This window comes from Suillus bovinus (genome assembly GCF_016758785.1).
Source record: "Suillus bovinus strain UH-Sbo-P2 chromosome Unknown EDB93scaffold_68, whole genome shotgun sequence".
Lineage (NCBI taxonomy): Eukaryota > Fungi > Basidiomycota > Agaricomycetes > Boletales > Suillaceae > Suillus > Suillus bovinus.
The window spans coordinates 49,402-73,260 of record NW_024542124.1 but is presented as its reverse complement, the minus strand read 5'-3'; the positions used below and the strand labels follow the sequence as shown (position 1 = coordinate 73,260).

General features: G+C 47.6%; 7 protein-coding genes across 7 annotated transcripts; 3 read left to right on the top strand and 4 right to left on the bottom strand.

Moving 5' to 3' along the window:
• Window positions 1-606: 606 nt before the first annotated feature.
• Window positions 607-843, top strand: EDB93DRAFT_1091904 (uncharacterized protein; the record flags this gene model as incomplete). The annotated part of the gene is made up of 1 exon (XM_041446395.1): window positions 607-843. A coding segment is annotated over one exon (237 nt), but the record flags the coding sequence as incomplete, so codon positions are not given.
• A 1,538-nt stretch (window positions 844-2,381) lies between these two features.
• EDB93DRAFT_1242431 (uncharacterized protein) lies at window positions 2,382-6,555 on the bottom strand (the record flags this gene model as incomplete). Its single annotated transcript, XM_041452011.1, has 15 exons — window positions 2,382-2,438; window positions 2,653-2,790; window positions 2,815-2,997; window positions 3,230-3,518; window positions 3,585-3,694; window positions 3,731-3,978; window positions 4,026-4,394; window positions 4,447-4,462; window positions 4,508-4,663; window positions 4,716-4,913; window positions 4,962-5,011; window positions 5,126-5,681; window positions 5,731-5,909; window positions 6,014-6,220; window positions 6,513-6,555. The coding sequence occupies 15 exons, from the start codon at window positions 6,553-6,555 to the stop codon at window positions 2,382-2,384; spliced, it is 2,799 nt and encodes a 932-aa protein (XP_041303910.1).
• Window positions 6,556-8,344: 1,789 nt separating this feature from the next.
• Window positions 8,345-9,935, bottom strand: EDB93DRAFT_1254064 (uncharacterized protein; the record flags this gene model as incomplete). Its single annotated transcript, XM_041453558.1, has 5 exons — window positions 8,345-9,113; window positions 9,170-9,321; window positions 9,381-9,529; window positions 9,592-9,764; window positions 9,814-9,935. The coding sequence occupies 5 exons, from the start codon at window positions 9,933-9,935 to the stop codon at window positions 8,345-8,347; spliced, it is 1,365 nt and encodes a 454-aa protein (XP_041303909.1).
• A 390-nt stretch (window positions 9,936-10,325) lies between these two features.
• Window positions 10,326-13,165, top strand: EDB93DRAFT_1169873 (uncharacterized protein). The gene has a single exon (XM_041450305.1). The coding sequence runs from the start codon at window positions 10,454-10,456 to the stop codon at window positions 13,043-13,045; it is 2,592 nt and encodes an 863-aa protein (XP_041303908.1). The 5' UTR covers window positions 10,326-10,453; the 3' UTR covers window positions 13,046-13,165.
• Window positions 13,166-13,431: 266 nt separating this feature from the next.
• On the top strand, window positions 13,432-15,285 carry EDB93DRAFT_790708 (uncharacterized protein). The gene is made up of 3 exons (XM_041457482.1): window positions 13,432-14,479; window positions 14,548-14,756; window positions 14,811-15,285. The coding sequence occupies exons 1-3, from the start codon at window positions 13,602-13,604 to the stop codon at window positions 15,080-15,082; spliced, it is 1,359 nt and encodes a 452-aa protein (XP_041303907.1). The 5' UTR covers window positions 13,432-13,601; the 3' UTR covers window positions 15,083-15,285.
• Window positions 15,286-15,487: 202 nt separating this feature from the next.
• EDB93DRAFT_1254061 (uncharacterized protein) lies at window positions 15,488-16,866 on the bottom strand (the record flags this gene model as incomplete). Its single annotated transcript, XM_041453557.1, has 4 exons — window positions 15,488-16,196; window positions 16,248-16,319; window positions 16,375-16,405; window positions 16,497-16,866. 4 exons carry the CDS (start codon window positions 16,864-16,866, stop codon window positions 15,488-15,490), a joined length of 1,182 nt encoding a protein of 393 aa, XP_041303906.1.
• Window positions 16,867-21,797: 4,931 nt separating this feature from the next.
• On the bottom strand, window positions 21,798-23,328 carry EDB93DRAFT_1169815 (Thiolase, N-terminal domain-containing protein; the record flags this gene model as incomplete). Its single annotated transcript, XM_041450304.1, has 5 exons — window positions 21,798-22,020; window positions 22,077-22,403; window positions 22,455-22,841; window positions 22,891-23,179; window positions 23,236-23,328. 5 exons carry the CDS (start codon window positions 23,323-23,325, stop codon window positions 21,896-21,898), a joined length of 1,218 nt encoding a protein of 405 aa, XP_041303905.1. The 3' UTR covers window positions 21,798-21,895.
• Between the last annotated feature and the right edge of the window lie 531 nt (window positions 23,329-23,859).

Sequence of the window (23,859 nt, the reverse complement as noted above, 5' to 3'; positions counted from 1 at the left end):
CGGGCTGGCTCAGAAGACATAAAATGTCCCTGTGTCTCCATGAGCAGTGCCGTGAACAATGCATCGTCCATCTGTTCAAAATTTGAGTGCTGCAGCAACCATCTGTTTGGTTGTGCCTCCATAGGATTGTAAAACATATCCTGTAGAGCTGCAGGATGGGGAGTGTCGTGGAGACGTGGTGATGCATGACGAGCCTGAGCAGATGACATGTCACCTCCCATGACACCATTATCATGTGTAGGATGTAGGGATCAGCATGGGTATATGAAACCCACATGGGTTGTGGGTGTGGGTATGTTGTGGGTGTGGGTTTAGTAAGCAGATATATATTTTACCAACTCCAAAGCTCCAAAGACATACAAATAGTATTGCAAACTCTAACTCTAAATTCTAAATCACAAACACATCCTACTGTCATGCAGCCAAACCCCTTTCATTCTGCCGCTAAACGGATTACCAAACTAACTGGGAAAGCCAAGGCTGCACTTGACGAGAAGCTCGAGGCCAAATCAAAAAAGAGAAATAATGATGACAGTGCCAGTGTGGACAGCACACGGCCAAAGAAGGTAAAAGCAACCTACTTGTTTCAAATGATTTCTAACATTGATCACAGCTACTTCAGTGGATGTTGAACAGCTCTTCAGCTGTAGCTGCCTCGTCCTGTCGCATGTCCATTCTCGCTTAAATATGCAGTCCACTCGCGCCCTCTTGTGCTTGAGTTACTGGAGCCGGCTGGGTCTGGTGAAGAACGAAGACATTTTAGCTGTTAGCAACCTCGCGGATGTTGTAGGTGATGAGGAGCTAGAACTTGAGGAAGGATGGGACCAAATACAGTTAGGGTAGCTACAATTGCTGTTTTCATAGTACTAATTTAATGACACCCCCGGGTATACCCTCCATTAGCATGGAATGATTCCATTGAGATGTATACTATACTAAAGTCAGAATATTAGCAGCGGACATTTGAAATCAGGACTCACCTATGCTGTAACAGAGGGTCACACTTGCTATGCTGTAATGTTAGGAGGCTTGCAGATGATGGCTTGAGATGGTGAGGTACCACGATGAGTTTTGGTGCAGAGGGTCTGGATGGTCTGTAGCCTGAGGCGAGTAGGAAATTTACAACCAATCACAATCCTTAAATGTATCATACTACTTACTTTGGTTTAGCATACGAAAGAAGAGATGCGCATCAGAACAATTAACCAACACAGTGGCACATGCTGTAATGAAGGCAATACTGACACTTAGAGGCTCACGAGGGTGACTTGGATGTTAAGGGTGAAGTGTTGAGGCTACAAGATTGAGCCTCTGGAGCCTCTGGGAGAAAATACAACCAATCACATTGCAGGAAACAGTTCATACTACAATTGCAAGACAAATACAACACCTTGTAGTGCTCCAACATCAGTCTGAAATGAGCTCAAATGACTCCCATGGAGTGCCCTGTCATTGTGGTATAGGCAAAGCAAGAGTATGGGCGATGGAAGATGCTGCACTACCACCAGTAGCATTTAATGTGCAATGCTGTAAGTACTTCACATTGCTTTATTACACTGAACATCAATGGGTCACAGAGCTAAATACTTCACACTGGAGGAAAAGAACGCTGTCTTACGCAAACAGAAAGCTTCATACTCAAGGACAGAATGGTGACTCCCTCTACCTATCTTTCTGTGCTGATTGTTTAACAAACTGCAGGGGAAAGGCTGCTCAACAGATTCAAAATGCTCGTGCTAAGGCCAAACTCCATGGACAGAAGAGGACTACTACTGGATCCCTCAGCAATGCTAAACCACTCCCTCAGTCTCTCATCACACTGACAGTGCTTCCCCTCCCCAACTCATCTCTGTTTCATCAAGCATGCTCTGGATCGGAGTTGAGCGACGAGTCTGATGTACTCCAGTGAGAGAAACCACCACCATATGATTCCCCTCCTCCTCCAAACTTACCAGATGAAGATCGCTTTACTCGCAATCTTGCAGACATCATGCATGGCAGACAGTATCGTTTGGAGAAAGAGTCCTGCACACGTTATGCTCAAATATTTACAATAGCAAATGTGGAAGTCATCCTGCAGGACATTCAGGCGGCAGAAAGGATACTGTTGGATAAATGGAATGAGCTCAATAAGTATGTATTGCACATGCAAAGTTGTGAAAGACATAGGGTGATGGCGAAGTGTTATGTGCAGTGGCAGGCAAGGAAAATCTTCAACTATCGTCAGGAGGCAGACTTAATAATTCATGGACTGAATCCATACAAGTAGATATCTATGTGATATTGATGATCTAGAGGCATGGTACAGAAAGAATGAGAGCTCGTAGATAATGCCACAGGTGGTGCATATCATCCTCACAGAGTCCTGTTACATGACGTTCTCATAAGACAGCAGCAATTGCTGCCAATACCCATACTCCACAGTCATAACCATTGGTCTGGACAGGTGTAATCTCATAAGAATGTTTAGATGCATGTACCCAAAGACTCAAAGTGTTACTAACTTTCAATGGTCATGCTGTCCATCCATCAAGTTCAGTTGTGATGTGATGATGCCATTGGCGTGCAATAGCAAGGAGATGAGCAATCAGCTTCATGACATCCTTGGAGTACATAAGCCTCATGCGAAATCATCAACACAAGTAAACTTACCTTAACATCGGTTTTCCAAGTTTTTTTCTCAGCCAGACTATCAAAGAGGTGTAATTCTTTGCTGGAGAAGCGAATAATGCACAGCACCCAATGACCAATATTGGAGGGACGATGGATAGGAAGAATCCAGACATCTTTCTGCCAGTAATGTGTGTATGATACATTACACCAGAGAATGTTGTCTGATGCATTATATTGAATGCGAGGGAGGTTGTGGGTTGTTAACAAAGTGCAATGACTAGTAGCAACACTTTTCAGTTCAGAAAATAGCAAAATGGTGCACCCATTGATACAAGTATCATTAAGGAGTGCTGTGGGTGAGGTAAGCAAGGTGATGTCCTTCAGCTTGAAAATTTGATGAGGGTATCCATCTCGTGAAGGTAGTCATCTTCTGGTAACTGTCCCTGGAATGATGACATGCTCCTCCTTACATGGGACGTAGGAGTCATCTATCAGCACAGCCTAAAACCTAGTTAACATTCAAATGATTCCTAAAGGACTGGCGCACCTCACGAACCTCCCACAAGATGACAGCATGAGCGTCATTGACATGATCCATTGAATTGAAGTCTCAAACCTCCTCTCGACCCAAATCATCCTCTATAACATCAGCGAGAGTGGCATGTTCAAATTCAACTACTGGCAGGTCAAGAGGCTCAGCAAACTTGACATCATTGAGTTCTCCCTCAGGATCAGGTACTTCCAGTAACGTAGTGCTGAACCAGTGCACGTTTGGTGATTGGACACCACCTGAAAGGGTGATGGCAATCTCCAGTGCATCCTTGGCATGGGATATGAAGCGAAGCGAAGAGGCTAATGGGTTTGCCCAGTGGGTTTGAAGTCTGGGTAATTGATTGTGGTGCTGCCTCAGTAAGACAGATATAACTTCACCTATCTATGCATTAAAAACAATTTGTGCAATAATAAGAAACCTAGATCCTGGTGTGCGAAGTGCAAGCTTGAGTGCAGCAAGTTCTTCCCCAAAGAAATGACATAGATTGTCGGCCTCGATACCGAGTTGCTTCTGTTCTTCTCGGCAGTGCTCTCATTTCAGAAGTGCATGGATGCCGTCTCTGACATCAGCATCTTCTAACCACCAAGGAACTTGTCCTGTCAATGGCATAATCCACATGTCTTCCATTAGACTGGGATCACTACGCAGCTCTGCAAGCTTGGTCGGGAGAGGATTAGGTAAAGGAATCCCCCAAGAAGGGTCATATAACACTTCTAAGCGCTCACAGTAAGCATTAAACTTCCTGAGTGCTGTCAGCAGAGCGGGTTGGCACTTCGCAATAGCTTTGCGGGTTTGTTGATGTAGTTTTGTGCCTAAACGACTATCAGTTGATAGCAAATCACAGGTATGGATGATTGACCTAACACCTGCTGAGCACCGCCAACTGCATGGTCTAGCTTATCCCACTCAAAAAAGCTTGTGATTGCCCTTTTGCGGATGTTCATTTTCAAGTCATGCGCCATTAGAAGAAGCCAAATGAAGTCCAAATTGATGCCTTCTAGTTCAGGGAATTGATCATGAATATTGAGGGATACATATAAAACTTCAACTTTGGCCATAAGACGATCGTGACCTCTCTCAAGAGCCTCCAGAGCCTCCAGAGTGTCTTGAGAGGCAGTTCCTTTCTTGAGCATTAGCCTGGTGGATTGTAGTGCTGTATTGGAGGTATCAAGGTCGGCCTGTAGGGTCAATACAGTGTCTAACTCCTTTTTAAGGCAAGCAGGGGCATCTATGAACAAGTGTAACTTGTATCGTATTCAATATCAACTAAAAACACTTACATGTGCAGACTGAGAGCTGCGAGCATCATTGCTGAGACCATTCTGACTTGAGATCATCGACAGAAAGTTCGCATTGATCAAGCACCTCTTGGGCAGCAGTTCCCTGGTCATGAACACCACGCTTGAGGCGTCGTCGAATCCAATCACCTAAGTCACTTTGCATTTCAGATCCTATAGCTGCTGCCTGATGGTCGATCAGCCAGAGACGGCGCTGACACTGACATTATGCAATAAGACTTGAATCAATGACAAGAATGAAGAAGGCGTACCAATGGCGATCTCTCAACACCAATTAGGTGCACCAAGCGAGACCAGAGCCTCTCGGTTCCTTCTCCATCTGAAAGACCCAGCCCAATGCACATGCATGGATTGTACACTAGCTGGCATGCCCACTCATGCCCATAGGCATGCATGGCAGTGGTTGCAAAGTGCAAACGTGAGACAATACTGCCAGGGAGAATGTCATACTAAATATGATGAGTGGATGAACCTAAATGGAGACCAGATGAACTTACCTTGCTAAGGGATCGGGCAAGAACACACCTGACATCATACAAAGCTACAACTGTAGCATAAGGTGGGATCAATGAGAACAAATGTTTGAGGAGGGCCACCAAATATTTCTGCTGTTATCCCGGAGAGTCGATATTAGCAAAAAAAAGAGGGATATCATGATGACATATGAGTGCCATGATGCCAGTATCATCAAAGCTATCCATTGCCGCCTTCTGTTTTTTCCCATCGGCTGCTTCATATGCAGTTTCACATTGGTCAATAGCCTCATCAGGAACGAGGGGTACAGCCGACTTGGCAGGCCTCTTATGTTGAGCCTCTATGCGGCGGCCGACATCATCAACGAATTGTTTTGGAAGGAAATAAGTGGGGTCATGAAAGTGGGAGCAATCCCCTGCCACACGCCAATGGTGGTGGTAGAAGTTGCCATCTGTGGCAGTGTGAATATCTCCTCCATCAGCAGTAGGTTTCCCAAACATCGTCCCTCCAAAACATGCAGGACACCGTTGAATGAGTATGGATGCGCAGCGGCCTCTATGTAGGGTAGACAAAGGTGATGAGGTTGAGACATGATCCTCTGTTTGAGGACAAAGGGTAGCCACCCGGTCATGGCTATTCTGCAGGGCTTCTTCGACTTGACGTTCAATTTGGACTTGAAGAATGTTGTACCATTGTATGGCATAGCCCAGGCCTCGACGAAAAGGATCCTGAATAATTTCCCCCTAGTGCAACTAATCAGTTTAAACATATGGCTCATCATGAATAACTTACTCGGGTGTCTGTCATGACAAAACCTCTGCGAGAATAGTGCATTTTTAGAGCCGACACTAAGGCATTGATGGCATCACAGGACCGTTCAAAAAGTGCCCGATAAAATGATAGAAGTTTGATTGAGACAGCCATATGAGGTTGTGAGGGAGCGGTTGGAAATAGACCATGGTGAAGGAGGACTTGTGGAAGTGTGGAGCATCTACAACTGAGGACATTGATAGACATAAATCCTGAATGGTGTTCATTTGTCAACATGGTATAAAGTCGTAGATAAGAAACCTACTGTCAAAGAATAAACACGTGATTGGTGTTCGCTTTTGAGGGCACAAAAGTGTTGCACATGCAGAGATAACCCTGGGGGTGATCTCCAGTGCTGTCACTAGCGTTCGTGCCAAATATTTGAGATGAGGTTCAATAAGGAAGGGTATTAGTGTTTTCCAGCTGCTATACAACAAATCAGTAGCCTTGTCAGGCAAAATGCGGTGTTTGACTGGAGATTTTTCTACAAGTATGTCGGAAGGAGGTTCTGATGGGATTTCAAAGTCTGGATCAGGAATTTCAGCAAAAGTGTCAGTCTGGCTGGTGTCAGAGATAGTTTCAACTGCATCTACAGCATGAACTTCACCCTGTTTAGGCTCAGGGTTCATCAGTTGCTGCATATGAACTAGCAGTTGACAGTGTTTGGCTTGTGCGCCAGGTAACTCGACATGTTTCTGAGTTTTTTTTCTTGTCTCTAGGTTTCTTCGGGCTAACAAAGTGGTGGTCTAGTCCAGAAGACACACATTGAGCTCCATGAGTAGGAGCATGAGCACTGGTTGAGACCATGGTGAAAGGGAGAGTGTGAGGGAAAATTATGACTCACTAACTCCTCAAACTTAGTGTCACAACCCAAATAACGAATTAACGCTTGGGCAGAGACTAGGACTTGACTAAGGTTATTGGACAAGAGAGAAAGGAGCAAGTACGTCTTGGATTGCTACAATGTAGATACAAGAGGTTTGAACTAAGGAACTATCGACCAAGACATGTTACCTATATCCAACTATTGAAACGGAGATTGAAACTGAGTTATAACTACTAGCCAATCATAAAAAGAGAAAGGGAATCGTACCATAGAACATCGTAGAATATTAAAGAAGTATCATGTGACCATATCTTATCTTATCGTATCTAATCTATTCACAATCAAAGAACTCATCTTCTTCATCTGTCACATCAAAGACACGTGTCGTGGGCGCTAAAGGTATTTCGGGAATGATAGACGCTTTCAAGGTGGGGTTAGGGTTTGACTTAGGTGCTGTGTATTGACGCTTAGGAAGATTCAAGAAAGAATAATGGTTTGTTAAAGGTACTCGTGACACTTAGCAGACAATATAGACATGAGAGGCTCTGATTCCTGTGACGCGAGAGCCCCAAGAGCATATAGAGATCACCCTGCTCGAGGCAAGCGAGGATCGCTGGAGGTGTGCAATAATGAAAGGAGGGTAGTTTCAGGCAGCACGAGCACCATGCAAGCCACGCCAGGAGGTGCTGGATGAAATGAACGAGGCATGTTATTAATAGAACGGTGGGAGGGCGCACCTCAGAGGTAAGTTTCCCACAACATAAAAACCCTACCTCAAAGGTCTATATTGATACCGAGAAATAATGCCTGAGGTGCATTGTTCCTGATGTCTGTAGCTTGATGCTTCATGAAGCATCAAGCTACAGACATGAAGCATCAAGTTACAGACATCAAGGAACTAGACACATTGTGCATCAAGGTGTGTGTCTTATCACATACCTTTAAGCTTCAATCTGACAGTATAGCCTGCAACGGCGGAAGATTAGAATGCGACCCACCAAGACTATGGGGGTCGACAGACTTATTAGCACCATGTCACCACCCCATGGCCGTGTGCCTGTTAATAACATGTTATTAACAACCGACTTTTCGTCGGTACCCTAGTGAGCACGCTCGTCTTGAATGCACATGATTGCATGTATTCCTCATGAACTCGAAGACATGCAGATATGAAAAGTACCCTCTCTAATTGCCTCCAATTACATCCGTCTGCATCATTGTCGAGGGGTCAGCTTGGGACTCGATTACTGGTATGTAGCTTCGACATGGTCGCAACACCGATGTACACTTCAAAATGGTAGTCTTAGAAGTCATGGTTGCACGATCCGCGGAGCATTATCAATCCGAAAAACTGCGGCGGCACAATTAGGCCCTCGGGGTAGCTCTGAGGTACATATGACGACAGGAGCATTCTGTGAACATCACGGCGTCCAGGGCGTCTATTAATATTGTGAAGCAGATGTTAACGGCGAGTACAACACTTTTGCAGCTTATCGTGACAGAAAATACCCTAACTTCCAGGATGGCATAATATGCAGCGCGACCCGTGGTTCCAATCACACTTTGAGTATTCGGATTCAGGGGGGAAAGCTTTTCACCTAGGTTGCTGCTACACGGAGAATCAGAGGATTTGCTCAAAAAATCCTCAACGTTCACTTTCTTCACTCGATACCCCAGATTGGACGGTCAAGTATACACTGACATAGTGAAACGCAAGTATAATTAAATAAAAAGTACATAAAAATGATCTCCCAATCAGAATCCTTAACCCTAACTCTTTGAAACAGCCTTGATCATCTCTGAACCAATTGCGCTCGCCTCCTCAAACCTGCTCTCGAAGAACGACGCTGTTTCCGAGAAGCGGCGTTTATACAACTCCATGTTCCCAAAGGACACACACTGACTCCAGCCACGTGCGGCGATGACGAATTCCAGATCGTCTGAGCGATGGGTGACATCGTACACGGCTGAATGAATAGCAGAGTCCAGCCGAGTGGTAGAACGAAAGAGGTATTCTGCGACACCGATCCATAACCTAAATATGGGGGTCGCTGCGAGGTCGAGATGGTCGAAAGACTGAATGTGGAGGTGGGCCCAGCTGTCGACCATGGCAAGGAGTGAGAGGTGGGAGTTTGATGGGGGTGCGGATGAGGGTGTTGGACTGCCGTTAAGTCTTGGACTACCGTTGAGCTTTGGATTACCGCCGATGGTGAACTGATCGAGGACATCTTCAGTTAGGAATATTGGTGCGCGCTCTGCGTTGACTGTGCCGAATACTTGTTCGCGTGCATTGTAGATACGGGTGCGGAGGCCTTGTTCATCACCTGCGAGCATGAGCTTGAAGATGTCTGACGCAGAGGAAGCGTATTGTTCGATCTGAATGCGGGCGGAGGGGTTGAGAATGGCGAGGCCTGCATAAACGTGCCACTTGTTCGCGTAAATGCGGAGCATGATGTTTACTTTGACAGTTTCAATTCCTCCGACGTATTGGCCCTGTTCCCAGGGATATGCGCGCTGGCTGGCCCAGGCTGTGCCCATGCTGTGGTGTGAGTTAGAAGTGAAGTGATAGAAGATTAGCGGAATGATCACTCGTACGTGAGGAAGGCAGCGTGTGTGACCGCCTGTACATTGGCGGTAACGAGGTCGTGGTCTTCGTATGTGAGATATACGAAGCGTGAACCGAAGCAGCGGAATATGTTTTCGACTAGGTGAAGAGAGGAGTCTGGAGCGCGGTGCTGTATGAGAACCTGTCAAAGATAAGATGATGAGGAGTCATTGACGATAAGGTAAGCGGAAGAGAAATTACCAGGGGTTGTCCTTCTGGGGAAACAGAAGGGCCGTGGAGAGAATGAAGGGACACGATATGGACGTCTGGAGGGAGATACTTTTCAAATGCATCTTTCTCGGGCGTTTTGACAGAGGTTTGGCCAGAGACGATTGCTCCGACTTTAGTTGCTATGTATGAGTTCCCACGAGGTTAGGAGGAGGATATAATTTAGGTGTATGGGAAGACGTACAAGGGCCATACTGTGAGACGACACGGTCGATGTACTCGGCCTCCACGGAGTACATTATGAAGTCTGAGATTCTAGAAACCGCGTGTCCATCCCGATGTACTGTTATGCCAGGAACGTCTGCGTATTGAAGTTTCAAGGATTCGAATTTATCGGGAATGTCACAGACGCTGATTCTATAGATATCGATGAGATGGAGAAATGATGACAAGTAAATGAAAGGACTTTTTCCAGCCTGCTTTTGAGAGATGTTTCGCGTACATAGCGCCCATAGCGCCCATTCCGATCAAACCGATTGTGGGTTGTTCCTCTGCAGGGTCATTGGGGGAGACGTCGATACGAACCATGATGATGAAGGGGGAGTGTAAGGAGATGAAACGAATAATTGAGATTATAAGCAATGGCGATGCAATTGGACTTGGATACGAAGCTAGGGCACAAATATACTAGTGAATGCGCAGTGTTACTAGTACTGTTTCATCATGGTCTGAGCGTGGGAGAGCGTGAGCCATGGTACGATCTGAAGATAAATCCATGAGGGTCGATGGAAGATTTGATGAGGCTGATTGAAGCTGGCTATACCTTGGATCATAATAACGTTGAACGCAAGTATAGCACTGACCTTTTGCTTTTCCCACATTCTTAAATCACACTCCTTGTTTCTCCTGGGCCTACGGATCGCTCTCCCGTGACCTAATTCTAGCTTCGCGTACTTTCATTCAGGCGTCTAACTGCTCACTCTCTTCCCATATCATCATGTGCGTATTCCTTTGGACTTCCAGCCGCCGCTTTTGATCTTTATATATATGTCTAGGTTTGTCTAGTAACAGATCTTGATCGCTTTACTCCATTTTACGCATCTATCATGCTCCCTATCAACTCACCTCCACGAAAGCGCGCAGTTTCTCACTCTTCCTATCAACTCGGCCACCCGCACGTCCACGATCCTCTCCCGGCACCCATCTCATCCTCCACCCAACCAAGTACTCCTCCACACTCTTTGCGCAGGTCAGGCTCACGACACCCTTACGTCTCTCACAATACCCCAGATCGCATCGTTTCCTCCTTTGCATCTTTCCACAATCCTAGTCCCCACTCTAGTCCAGTCACGTCCCCGTCCTCCGCACATGCCAGCAGCAGCCGCTTTACAGACTCACGATCATCATTCACATCCGAATCTGCCAGCGCTACCGTTGATCCTCGCTCAGTATTCCAAGATAGCAGGGTGCCTGCAACGTCACATTCACGTTTCGGTATCCCTTCATCCCAGGCTCTAAGCGGTCGCTCTAGATCCAATACTGAGTCTGATCTTCTCCCTATACACGGTGGCACTCACAAACGTGCGTCTAAATATCCATCTTCTCCCCGTCCTCGTACCGTGCCCAATTCACCAAGTCTCGCTACCCTGGAGACCCCCGAATCCCCTGTTGCTATGGGCATCAAGTTCCTCCTCAGCAAACCTGCACTCCCGTCCCCTACCCGTCCATCGCCACAGTCAGACTCAGGCCTCTCCTCACCTACACGACTCCCAACCCCTCCCAAGTCCAGACCTCATCACCCTGAACTCGATGGCTCACTATTCCCTGGATGCTCGCATCCGGAGCATCCTGCGAGCGCAATCAATTCCTCTTTCACCGGCCCACCATCCATAAGCCAAGGCTCCCATTCCTTGTCTACCAATTCCATGCCTACACAGGGGAAGGTCCATAAGCAGCGGAATGTTCTTCGTAGGAAGCCGTCTGCAAAGGCCAAAGAAAGAATGCAACGAGACCTGGAAATAAAACAGAAATTGACATCTGCTTCCCCCTCACATTCTGTCCATGGTTCTGTGTCCCAAGAACCCTCGTTGACACCTGCAAATCCTGTTGCTCAGCCACACAAGCAACGACACGACAGATCATCTGTGCATCACATCGAAGGACCTTCTGAAGTTGACCTTCGATCGCCTTCTCCAGTCCCATACTATACTGTCTATGGCACGCAGTCCGAATTCAGGATCACTGCCGGAGGGCCGGAGGATAACAGGAATTGGTCGTTGCACGCTCATCTCCTTGCCGAACAGACGCCCCAAACGCACCACTCTGAGCCGAGTAGAAGTCTTACGAGGAAGGGAAGTCTCTCGAGAAGAATGTCGAGTAAATGGAAGAAAACAACGGGAGGAGGCGTTAAGGCTGACGAGTCTCCCTCGCGTGACCCTTTAAATAGCCGATCAAGTTTACAAGACAGCCGCTCTTTCTACTGTCTTAAAGACCGCGGACAGTTTAAAAATGAAGGAGAGCCTGCTAAGGGGCACGTCCGCTCATCGACCGACCTCCAGGGCAAGTCGGAGGGTTCTAAGATTTGGAAGCTCATGAAGCGGATCAGCACGGGCGGGCTTCGCGAGCGCTTCCATGTTGATACGGCAGCACCACCTGTTCCTGCCATTCCAAAAGAACTACTCGACACTCCTCCCCGGTCCCAGACCGTGCAAAGAGACGCGCAGGCTATGTCACAAAAATCTTACAGCGCATCTATGCCAAGGAGTATTGTTGGCTCAGGCCCACGGCCGAGTATGGCAACTTCCTCGTCTTCTCCTAATTCATCCGAAATGGCTTCGGCAAGTTTCTTTCATATGTCACACTCGAGGGGATCGTCTGTGTCCTCATATGGAGAAGAGACTATGCCGGGTTTTTCCAGCATGGGGGATCGTCATATTGTCTCCCCACGGGAGCTCCACCACATTTTGGATGATTACACAGAAGTGCAGGGCTCGATGTCGCATTCTGGCAGGCCCAGCAATTCTAGCGATGGAAGCCATTCTAGCGTTCGAAGCCCTTCTGGGCGAGCCACGCCGACTGCAGAAGGCAAGGCTGACGATCAGCACCAGGAAACCTGGTCACGTATCCATACATCCCCGATCACGAACTCCATTCATTCATTAACGTCTCTCAGAACTCGCAGGCTTGGCGAGAAGCCGTCTACACCCGCACACGCTCATTTACTTCCCGATGGAAATACCTCACTTTCTCCACCACCACGACTTGCTCGAGACGCGGCGCGCTCAAGCAGGTCCTCAGGGAGCGAACATTCTCATTCCCGATCCACATTTACTACTGCTACTACTGAAGGATCAAACTCACGAATATCTCTGCGGGCGCCTAGTGCCCTCAGCGACGCATCTACTACTAAGATGCGGACACGGTCAAGGTCATCGACTTCCACGTCCAAAGACTCATCGTCCTCGCAGCTCCGGTCTGCCGTTAACTACCGCGAACTCAATACTCCCCGCCGTCCGCCTCTCACAGAGTGCGAGAAGGCTAAGATTTGGGATGATCTCCTCGAGCGCAGTGCGCAAGCGGGAGGAACGCTCCACCTCGGTGGTGGTGCTGAACTTGAGTCAGATAATTTACGTTTTTCAGGCTACTCTGAGCTTTCACGATGCACCGATATGATACCCAACGACACATCTGCTATGTAATAGTTCTAATTTAATTGAGCTAATTATAATAGGTCTGGAGGTCGTTCAACGTTCCTTGTTTCGTAGTAGCAATACCCTGTTGTCTGTATATTTGTTCAATTTAAACGATGTTGATTGTCATCAATGACCCTCAATCTCTCTCGCGCCTATGACCAAGAATGCAACAGCGACGCTAGGCACATCGTTCACACCCACAGACAATCTCTAGAATCAGAAAACAATATGATGAATTGCTCCCACAGATAATGCCAAACAATCAAGGGGTTTCTGCGTACGACAGTGACACCACTGGAGCCCTGTAACCGCCATTAATTTCATAACTGTCACAGTGAGTTTCGAAAAAAAAAAAACGATTCAATTGCATAGTGTCCCCCGCTATTGTATCGATTTCCTTTTCAGACAATGGGCGCGCTGATTTCGCGAGCGCATGACAACGCGTTGTTGACAGCTATTGACGCGGACGCGACGTACGTCAATGTCACATGGCCTCTAGCTCACTCTCAAGCGGGCATCCAATTGTTGCATTCGTTCTTCTCGACGCCCTACTCTTTTAACTATGGGTTCGACGCTCAGCCATACATCGCTCCAATGGGCCATCATAGCTGGCATCGCAGGAGCTGCAACGTATCGCTACCTCACACACTCCAACCCTGGCGCGCCTAGTACTAGTACTACCTCTGAACGCCCAACCGCTAGTAAAAAAGGCACGAAAAGCAAGAAGAAGAAACAAACACCGAAACATGCCGGCGTCTCAAACCCGTCTGAGAAGTCCGTCAGCAACACTGTGACCTCCACCGCCACCACCGCCACTAGTAACCCCACCGCCACCGCAACGCCTGCGCATGGCAATCCTGTGCCTGAACCTACTGTCGTTCCATTTCCGCATGTTATTCCCGGCGAATTTGATGCCGTACTCTCGAGCTCGGACGACCAAACTGTACAGGTGAAAAGGAACAAGAAGACGAAAGCGAAGACGAAGACGAAGAAGGAGAAGCAGAAGCAGAAAGTAGTGGGGACAGCTGAAATTGCACATGAACGACTGTCATCTTCCTTGGCAGCGCAGTCAGACGGTGATGTTCCCAAAGCATCCATTGACATGCCTAGCAAAGTCTCTTCTCCCAAACAGGACCAGGAACTGCGCACGTCTCAAATACGGTCTTCTTCTCCGTCATTTGATACTGATTCTTCATGGATGCGGATAGACACCCGTCAGACAGCACGAGGCGCTAAGACCGCTAGATCAGACAATCAAATACTTGCGATAACAACGGATATGACCAGCAGTGACGTGGGTCCATCAACCGGCCATTCTGGAATTGCCGAATGTACGGATGAGGATGAATCTGCTAGTCTAGACGCAGGTACTCCTGGAGATAAGCCCCGGACGCTAGCTGAAAGGCTTTTGCCTAAACCTAGGAAAACAGCCGTCGATGAGTAAGTCAGACGTTGGTTCTTTCATCACCATGTGCTGATTGGTCCACCTCGTGATGTTATTCGTGAAGCATGCTTGAGCGCCCGAGTTATCCTAATTTAGCGCGTGTGATGCGTGTCCAGCCCCGGGCCGATGAAATGCCGGCGCCTGGATTTTCTTGGAAGGATTACGAGGATGTGGATATAGATGAGGATGTGCATGCCAGCAGTGGCACGGTAAATAACGCAGACGCGGAGGACGATAACCAATGGGGCACGGTCAAGGGCAAGGGTCGCTCAAGTAATTTATTCCTGCTTTTTTTTAACTTCATTATGAACCTAACACTGGCTGTAGAAGTGTCACGACCCTCGACCACGCCTTTGCAAGTTGTACAGCAAGCTCCAGGGGCGTTAACCAAGAAACAACGACAGAATGCGAAAAGAAATCAGATGCTGAAAGAGGCGAAAGCCGACGCAGAGGTAGAGCGACAGGCGAAACTCGCCGAACGTAAGCGTGCTTTAGAGCGTCAGCAGATCATCAATCAATCACGCCACGGAGGGGGCAAGCAAACTAGCGGTGGCATGCAAGCTACCGTGGATAGCCGGGGAAAGTTAGTTTGGGATTAAGATAATCGCGCCCTGCACCAGTTTCGAAAATACTATATGCAATCACCGTGATCTGCGCTAGAAAGATTTACTGACATGTTTATGATAGGCTTAGTAGACTCGTGGTATTACTAGAATACAAGATCTCGTAATTGTGTCGTGAAAGATGCTCAGAAAAAACGAGGCTGGTGGGGTATGCGATCGCCAAATTAAAGCGAAAAAGTCATGTCCGGCGTACCGGGAATGGAATCTGCGGAAGGTATTTCTCATACAAGGTTGACGCGTGGTGTGGAGTGTGAGCAAAATGAATAGAACTGAATGCCACCAATGATGATCAGAATTAACCTATGAGCCGACGAAATGCCGGAAGAGTCTATCGCTCTACAGGACCTTGCCTTCGGTCTCTGTTATCCCCCCCTTCCCGCCCTATGGAAGGATCACCATAACGTCTCGATGACGATAGATGGTGCGACCCTGGTGACATCGACGGGCCTTCCATTGTAACGCCTGCTGAGCCGGGCATCGCAGCATGTTCCATCGCTTGAGGATGGCGCAAAGAAGTTCCACTGGGCCTTTCCAACTTTTTAGAACCGGGCGCAGACGCTCGCCCAGTATTCTGAACGTCTGCGCGTGGAAGTTTTTTGGCTGAGTGTCAGCATTGTAAGGAGATGTGATGGAAGCTAAAGAAAGCGGAGACTGTCTGACAATAGTGGGTGATTTGGCATCCGAGGGATGGCGGAGATGAGATGGGCCTGCACTTTGTGAGACTGTGTTCGAGGGGGATGAAATGGAAGGTCCGTGACCAATTCCAGACCCCGCAATATGAGGTGAGGAAGAGCCGGCGTAAGATTGTGATTTTGTCGGGTCTTGAGTGAAAGAAGATGACGAAGGAACGTATAATGGTTGTCCCGCGGACGAATGGGTTGAGTGGTATGAAGTTACGTTGTCCGTTGACGACGCCCCTGAAATATCAGCAGGGATTGAATACATGGGCACGTTGGCAGGGCCGCCGGGTGGGGGGAAAAGACGCGCGACCACGGATTCAAGGTGATCAAGTCTAGCCTTCAATTCGTCGTATTCGGCCTTGGACCTGGTTTTGAGTTCATCAAAATCAGTGCGAAGGACGTATTTGTCCCTGAGACATTTATAAGGGGAGGAGTTTGTGAAGAGGCAAGATGGAGCTTACACCGGCTCTAAAGTTCGCCATTGACATTTTGACTGTTCGCCACGTCTAGTACATGGTCCACAGGGCTGAGCTCTGTAAATGTGAAGTCAAACGAGCACGGGGACATGGGGACATTACGAAGGCGAACCTGTCGCATTTAATCTTTCTTCGTTTGCATTCTTTAGAGATCGCGTGATGTGGATAAAAAGAGTAAGATGGATCGATAACGATGAGCAATATAATTTTTAAATGAAAATAAATAAAGCTTACCATTACAGCTCAGAGCTTGTCTTCGCCTTTTCTTTTTAGCAGGACCTTGTTGCTCTACCTCACCTTCGGGCTCAGAGTCCAAGATTTCGGCACGACCGTACAGGGCATGTTGTGAGGGAGGTTGAAGAATTTCGGAGGAGCCAGCCGGGGCTGAATAAGAGGTTGGGAGTGGATAAGTGTAAGTAGTCGGGTCGGTAGGGGGCAAATGTTGTTGAGCCATGCCGGAAGGAGGAAGATAGGGGTGGAGTTGACGAATAGAAGGTAGGGATTGTTGCTGGTATGGAGCGATAGGACGGGATTGTGGGGAATTGGAGGAGGCCATTAAACGTGGAGGGGGGGGTGGTTCTGGTAGTTGCCTATTGGTGTCCATGATTTTTAGGACAGAATGAGTGGGGGAGATCGACAGGGCATTTAATACGAACCGGAAAGAAGAGGGAGAATGATTTTAAAGCTTGACTAAAAGTGGCTGTTCTGTTATATAATCTTGGGTGTTTGAAGACTTGCGCCAAACGATCGGTGTGTAGCCTGTGATCGCTGAGCTGCTCAGGTTCGTAACCAACAAACTCCAACAAACCTTGTCCGCTAGTCTCCGATATCCTCGGCTGTTAACCGGTCCACTGACCTTGGCTTAGTCCCGGAACCTTTGAAGATAACGACTAACTACAAGGCACAAATTCACTTCCGGTGATTTGCTACTGACAGTGTGGAATTAAGCTTTAGTGCATTTTGATTTCGGTTCTTCCCGCGTGTCCGCCTATGTCCGGACTACACCTCTTTCATGTCCGTTCTCACTTGCCCTCGTCCACCGGATCACCCCCCCACCCATCTCTTATCAATCCGACAATCATATCTTCGTCCGCTGACTGCCTCGCGGTTACCCACATGATACCTCATATTTGGCAACAGGTGCGTCATACACGAGGCTAGAGGTTCAAACCTCTCATCCTTGGGCCATCATTTTGCGCCCATAACTTACATTTGGTAACAATCGCTCCTCTTGCATAATATCCGAATGAACGCTTACCATCGTGTGTATCGTAAGTTGGACACCATCGATACCGCAACCTATAGTTCCTAACACTTTTCCCTCGCGTTTCAAAAAAGACCCATGTCTTCGAATGCGTGGCTTATTGACCGAATCGCGTACTACTTGCTAATAGCTATTTACAGTTGACGTGTGGTCATTCTCATGGTAACTAGTACTTCGTCGTGTTTAGAATGTCTCAGTGAGATTCCTGCCACAGTGATATTATTATCCTCCCTCGCATCATCTCATTTTCCGCCAAAGCCTATCAATTTAACAGGAAGCCAACAGGAAGCCGACCGGACAATTTCAACCCGCTAACTCCAGAGCGCCTCTTCCGTAATCTCCGTCATCATACTCCCGACGCTAGTAGGTTTCCATCAGGATATTCTATTCTCGTTACAGAAAACAATTGCTGCGGTGTCGTGGGGCAAAACTTTCCCCACAGACGTTAACGACGTAAATACGAACAAGCAAACACCTAACGCCGCTTTTGCCTTGACTGCAGATCGTCCCGTCCCTATTGACATCATATTGCTGACAGCATGTGTACGACTTCGCTTAAGGAGATACTCCAATGAGAAGCCTCCCATCCACCTTTTCTATTCGCTCGTCAAACCAGGTTCACTGGCTGCATGTGCCTTAACGCCGCAAATGTAGCAATCAACCCTCCCTTGTAAAACTGCACGTGTTCCACAGCCCCTGGGCCCAATTAGCCTCGATGAAAGTGGTTGAGTCTGTGCCAATTCCATGTCAGTGTGGATGGTAATTTCACCTCGTGTAAAGCGCGCAGAAACAGCATGGGCCATCAAACAGAACTCGCAGAGTTGCCTCGCTACTTTATCTCCTTCACGACCAGCGCAGCTGATTTGCATTCAGTTAATTCTCCGATCGGCCCGGATGTATTCAATTGTTCATGCACTATAGTAACTTGCTGTACGGTGATAAACCGAATACACACGTTCATCATACCATATCGTCAATCTGACGACATTCCGTCGCGTTATGCGAGTTTCTTCGCTTGACCCAACTGGGGATCAGCTAATGAAAGACAAAGTTCAAGTTTTCACGTCATTCATAGGTAAACAACACCCTGATCAAAATGAAAACACATTATCACCTAATCGCAGCAAGCAAGCTATCGACGCCACTCCTCGCGTTGTCATTTGGATAAAGTAGTCGTCATTAAGACATATGATGTCTCCAAGCATGCGTAACGAGTCGTCCAGTTCATGAATCCTGTCGCCGGCGATCAACCGCTGCGGACTGCCTTCATCACACAGTTCATCCTCCAACCACCCCATATCCGCAACATGAGTTCGTTTCTTTAAAGTTGCGAACCACAGTCCCTGCAGAAAAATAGCTCCATCATGAAGAAAATATGAAGGGTTTATGCGGCATTCAAATAACCGGATGCCCATGCGAAAAAAAATAGAGTTAAGATTTATATCACCGACCCTGCCAGTTGATAGTGCCTCCGTTAATCGAAGTCTGAGCTAGTCCATGGAATGCCTTTCAAATCACTGTTCGGTTATTGAAAGGACAGAAAGCGACTTTACTGACGACCGTCGGCTGAGGAATCATCTCCATCCGAGGTAGGCCATTCCGCGGCGGCCACATAGGCTTCGCGGCGTTCTTGCTCATAACGCCACAGCCAGGGTAGGCATAAACCCGTATACCGCCTCAAGCGATAAAGCTTGGCGTGCCACGCCCCACTCTGCCGAGCCAGCCACCATTCGCTTTTCGTCATTACCAGCCTGCATTCAATAAACGTTCAGAGAACCTGCTAAAGTCGGTGCTCGGATTGTCTCTGCTGCCGATAAGAGGACGGTCTGGATAAGCCTTTGTGAGATAGGCATTTACCGTGAAGCCATGCTCCGAGAGCATCCGAGTAATAGAACAACCTCATTCGTGACGTCCAAATCAATGGCGACAAGCAGAATCATCGCCGCAGATGAGGAAATAAATATGTTTCCATTTCCGTTATGCAATTGCACGATATGACCGCGCAAGTGTAAGCCGCAATGTTCGGACCAACGGAGTCCGACGGTGATGTCGGTCAACTTGAAACTGGGGAGCCTATCGATTAAATAATTATTCTCGCAAGCGTGTCAAAAAAAGCTGCGGGAATTACCTGACAAGCGAGGAGCTCCGGGTGGGCGATCTGTATTTGATCCGGAAAGTGCGCATGAAGGAGTGCATGAAATTCCCCTCCATATCACTCAGGCTGAAGACGGGAATAGTGCGTGCTGAGTGATAGAGGACCATTCCTGGAAGGCGCACCCACGGACATGTTTAGGTCCTCTCGATCAATCCGACAGCTTGGTATACGAATTTGCTCGACATCACCTGTCCTGCCCTGGAAGGAACTACCCAAAGCATTTGTACCCTGAATGCTTGGTATAGTAAAGTGAGCGAATACATTGCCAATGTCTTCCTGAATGCGGACCCATGATCACCCATAAAGGTAATACCAAAAAAATGGAACCCACTTATCGCAAGAGAGGGCAAATTAATCTAACCTCTCAGAATCTCTTCGAGGTCCACGCCCACCCATGACCGCCGAGATTTGGGCGTACGACAAACCAGGGTATTTGGTTATTGTCGTGACCAGCTGACAAGTTAGATAACCAGAATCCAGGCCTGAACACGTAGCCCGTGCGCCACGATCTACTCGTGGAGGTTTTTCGCAAAAGAATCCAAGGCGTTTGAGCGGTAGTAATGTTTGAACGCATACACACAACCCATTCGGTTACATCCAGGTCGTTCTGGAAAAAGGGGAGATTTCCGAGTGACAAAATGACAGGACGTCACTTGATCATGGCCAAAAATGCACACGTAGTACCTTAGCATTCCTGCATAATTAAAATGGAACGATTGTCTTCCATACATATGGCCTGATTACGGGAGAATAGCATTGCCGTCAGCCAAACTACAAAGTGCGCAGTATCAGCAGCAATGACGCGCGCTGATGATGAAGAACAACTTGAAACACCGCATAGATTTACTGCCGCAGCAAAAACTAAAAGATGATGGAGACAAACCTGTCGTAGTACCCAACATCCAACGGCAAGTCTTGTGCTCAAATTGCAATCAAGTGCCATGGTAAAGCCAAACCCTGCATGGGTCGCGTGAACGTGACGAGACCAGAAAATTAATCTCTCAAATCTTACTGTGAAAAAAATAAATGTATGACTTACTACACGCCGCCCACAATCGAACAGGGATATTGAGCCTTCTCGATGACCACAGTGTGATAACTATTCACTTCTTGCACAGTTCTTGGACATGACTAAAATGTACGCAACGTTTTGTCACCTTGCGAGTGGAATCCGAAAAAACTTGAGGCCAGTGCCGCAGGATCAACGTGGATTACCTCCATAATAAGCCACGGAACAAAGCTCGTAATAGAAGTTGGAAGCCTTTGTTGGCGTCAAATCGAGTAGGTGGAGTCCAGTAAGAGTTGGACTGTGATGAAGAAGTAGGTCATCGAATATCCGAGCGGCGAGCGATGAATTGAACAGTTTTAGTGGGTCCCAGCCTCACGGGTGTAGCCTTGACCACGCGAAGGTGTAGGCGCTGTTACTCTGTGACATGATCGAGCAAACGTCGAAGTTAGGTTGTATTGAAGATCATCTTGTAGGTTTTTGTAGAATGAGTAAAAAGGTGAAGCATGGTCCTTGTCCATGATCGGCTTAATTCGATTATACAGGCGGCCAGCCAGTGTACACAAGTATGTAACACAAGTAAAAATAAATTTGTGAAGTATGTGCCAGGCGCTGATTGACCGTCCAATCAGTGACAATAAACAAGTGATAAACGGCATGCCCAGCTCCTGCATCCACCCTTCTGCTCGACAGTGAGTAGTAACGAAGTGGTACGTCCATCATCCGAACTGTAAGACGCCATCTTCAACTTCGAGGTGACTGTGAAGAAAAAAAACAACAACAAATTTGCAATATATAAGCATCTGGGCAGTATGGTCCGTGCGCGGGAACACGAGAGGTATTTAATGTGAGCCTCACCTAGACACTTTTCTCCATCGAAAGTTCACCTGGCGGGTTGATATTTGGGTTTCTCCTTGGTTTTAGAACTATTCTTACTGGAGAATCTTGAACCTATACAGCTCAGGGAGAAAGAATCCTTTCACCAAGTTCGTCCTGACGTTTCAGAGGTTAGTGGCGACCCGTATGGAAGGGAAATCTGTACATAGGTAGCGCCGGCTAGCACTAGTAATTATCTTTGTATCCAAATTGCAGAAGACGTACATCCAAATGGCTACTGTCTGTCTACTGAGGAAAGCGACTTTCAAGTCGGATAAACGGTCTCATGAGAGATCGAAAGGCAATATGTAATACTACGTATTATAACAGTTTCAGTGTTCGCTGACGAGCACACCTGCCATGCCTATTCCTGAGCCAGAACACATGCTGGTGACGAACACTCGCTCATTACGTTGTTTCGCGATGTTGAGACCAGTAGCAATTTGACGTGCTCCCGCTGTGACGAAGATACATCAAGACATAATGGATACGCAAAAGTTACGAGACACGTACTACATCCGAGAGGGTGTCCGATCCCGATCGCACCCCCATTGACATTCACTTTGTCAAGTGACAAGCCAAGCTTCTGGATGTTGTACACAGCCTGTGATGCGAAAGCTTCGTTGATTTCGTAGAAGTCGACATCGTCCTTGGAGAGTCCCGTTCTCTCCAGTAGTTTAGGGATGGCATATGCTGGACCAACGCCCATAACACGCGGTGGCACGCCCACGACTGCTGAAGTGACGTATTTGCCGACAATGGGAAGACCCAACCGCTTGGCAACGGAGCGTCGAGCAAGGACTACAGCAGCTGCACCATCGCATACTTGCGAGGCATTTCCTGTATCACATTTAAATGGCAAAATCCAAAGGGATATCACAAAGAACCCACCAGCGTGTGTTGCACCATTCTCCACGAATATGGGTTGAAGTTTTGACAAAGTCTCTGCGGTGACACCATCCCGAATACCTTCGTCCACGTCAACGATAATTTCAGAAACCTTTTCAGTTTTCGGATCGGTTATCTTGACCTTCAGAGGGACGATCTCATCCTTAAACTTTCCGGCTTTGTGGGCGGCGGCAGCCTTTTGATAAGATATAGCTGCATACTTGTCCTGTACCTCGCGAGAAATGTTGAACTCAGAGGCAAGGTTCTCAGCGGTCATACCCATGGGAAGCAAACATTCCTCTGCTTCTGGGTTGGTGAGAACCTCAGCTGACCAGCCATCGGCTAACCATCCACCGCCATATGCAAACGTCATGGATTCAACTCCAGAACCTAGAGGACTCCTCAGTAAGAATTGATAAGATACAGGATCGTTGCTTACCAATACCGATGTCGATTTGTCCAGAGATGATTTCATTTGCAATCTGATCGACAGCTGTAAGACCAGACGAACATTGACGATTCACAGTGTTGATTGGAGTTGTGTTTGGAATTCCTGCATGAAGGGCAGCCATGCGAGCAACATTGGCGCCACCGCCGGGAGGTAGGACGTTTCCGACAGCAATGTCCCCAATAAGGGCGGGATCGACCATGGCTCTAGTATAGGCGGCTCTCAAAACGCCGGACAGCATCTCCTCTGGGCGAGTATCTTTGAAGCCACCTTTCCTGGCCTATGAGCAGTCAGTCGTACCTCATGTCTGGGTCTCGATCGTAACAGTAATGATACCTTGGCGAGAGCAGACCGCACAGCGGCTACAATAACAATGTCGTTATCATTCTTAGCAAGTAGCCTTGCTCTAGCGCTAGATGAAACCATTGTGGAGTCGAGATTCATGTTGATACTTGATGTGGAAGAAGCCTGGAGTTGACCTGGAGGGTAACTTGGTCCCCGACTCCTAGTTGGGTTTTATCAGACGCAAACATGTCCTCGTTTCTGCCAAAGGACGTTTCGTGGGCATATCTTGACGTACTTCATCTGAAGCGCTGACATGAGACAAATGTCTCATGTCCTTGTCAACGTATCTTGATGAGCGCGGTGTGTGCAGAAAAGGAGTGCGTATTGAAGGCGGCAGTGATCCCATTGCCATAGATGTTGCAGAAATGAGCTGATTGGACGACCCCACGCGACTTAAACACGCGTTGGGAGAAGATCTGGTACCACTCAGTCGCTCAAATAACGAATGATCGTTTACAGGTGTGTTGCAAATGACTTTAGAGTCTCATCAAACTTTGTATTGACGTGTGACTTTTGTCACGCTTGATTCAATCATTCTGTTTCATGTGACCGAGAGCTCTGGCGCATCTGGCTGTTACAAGTTATTTACAAACAGCGAGCTCGCAAAAAATTCTC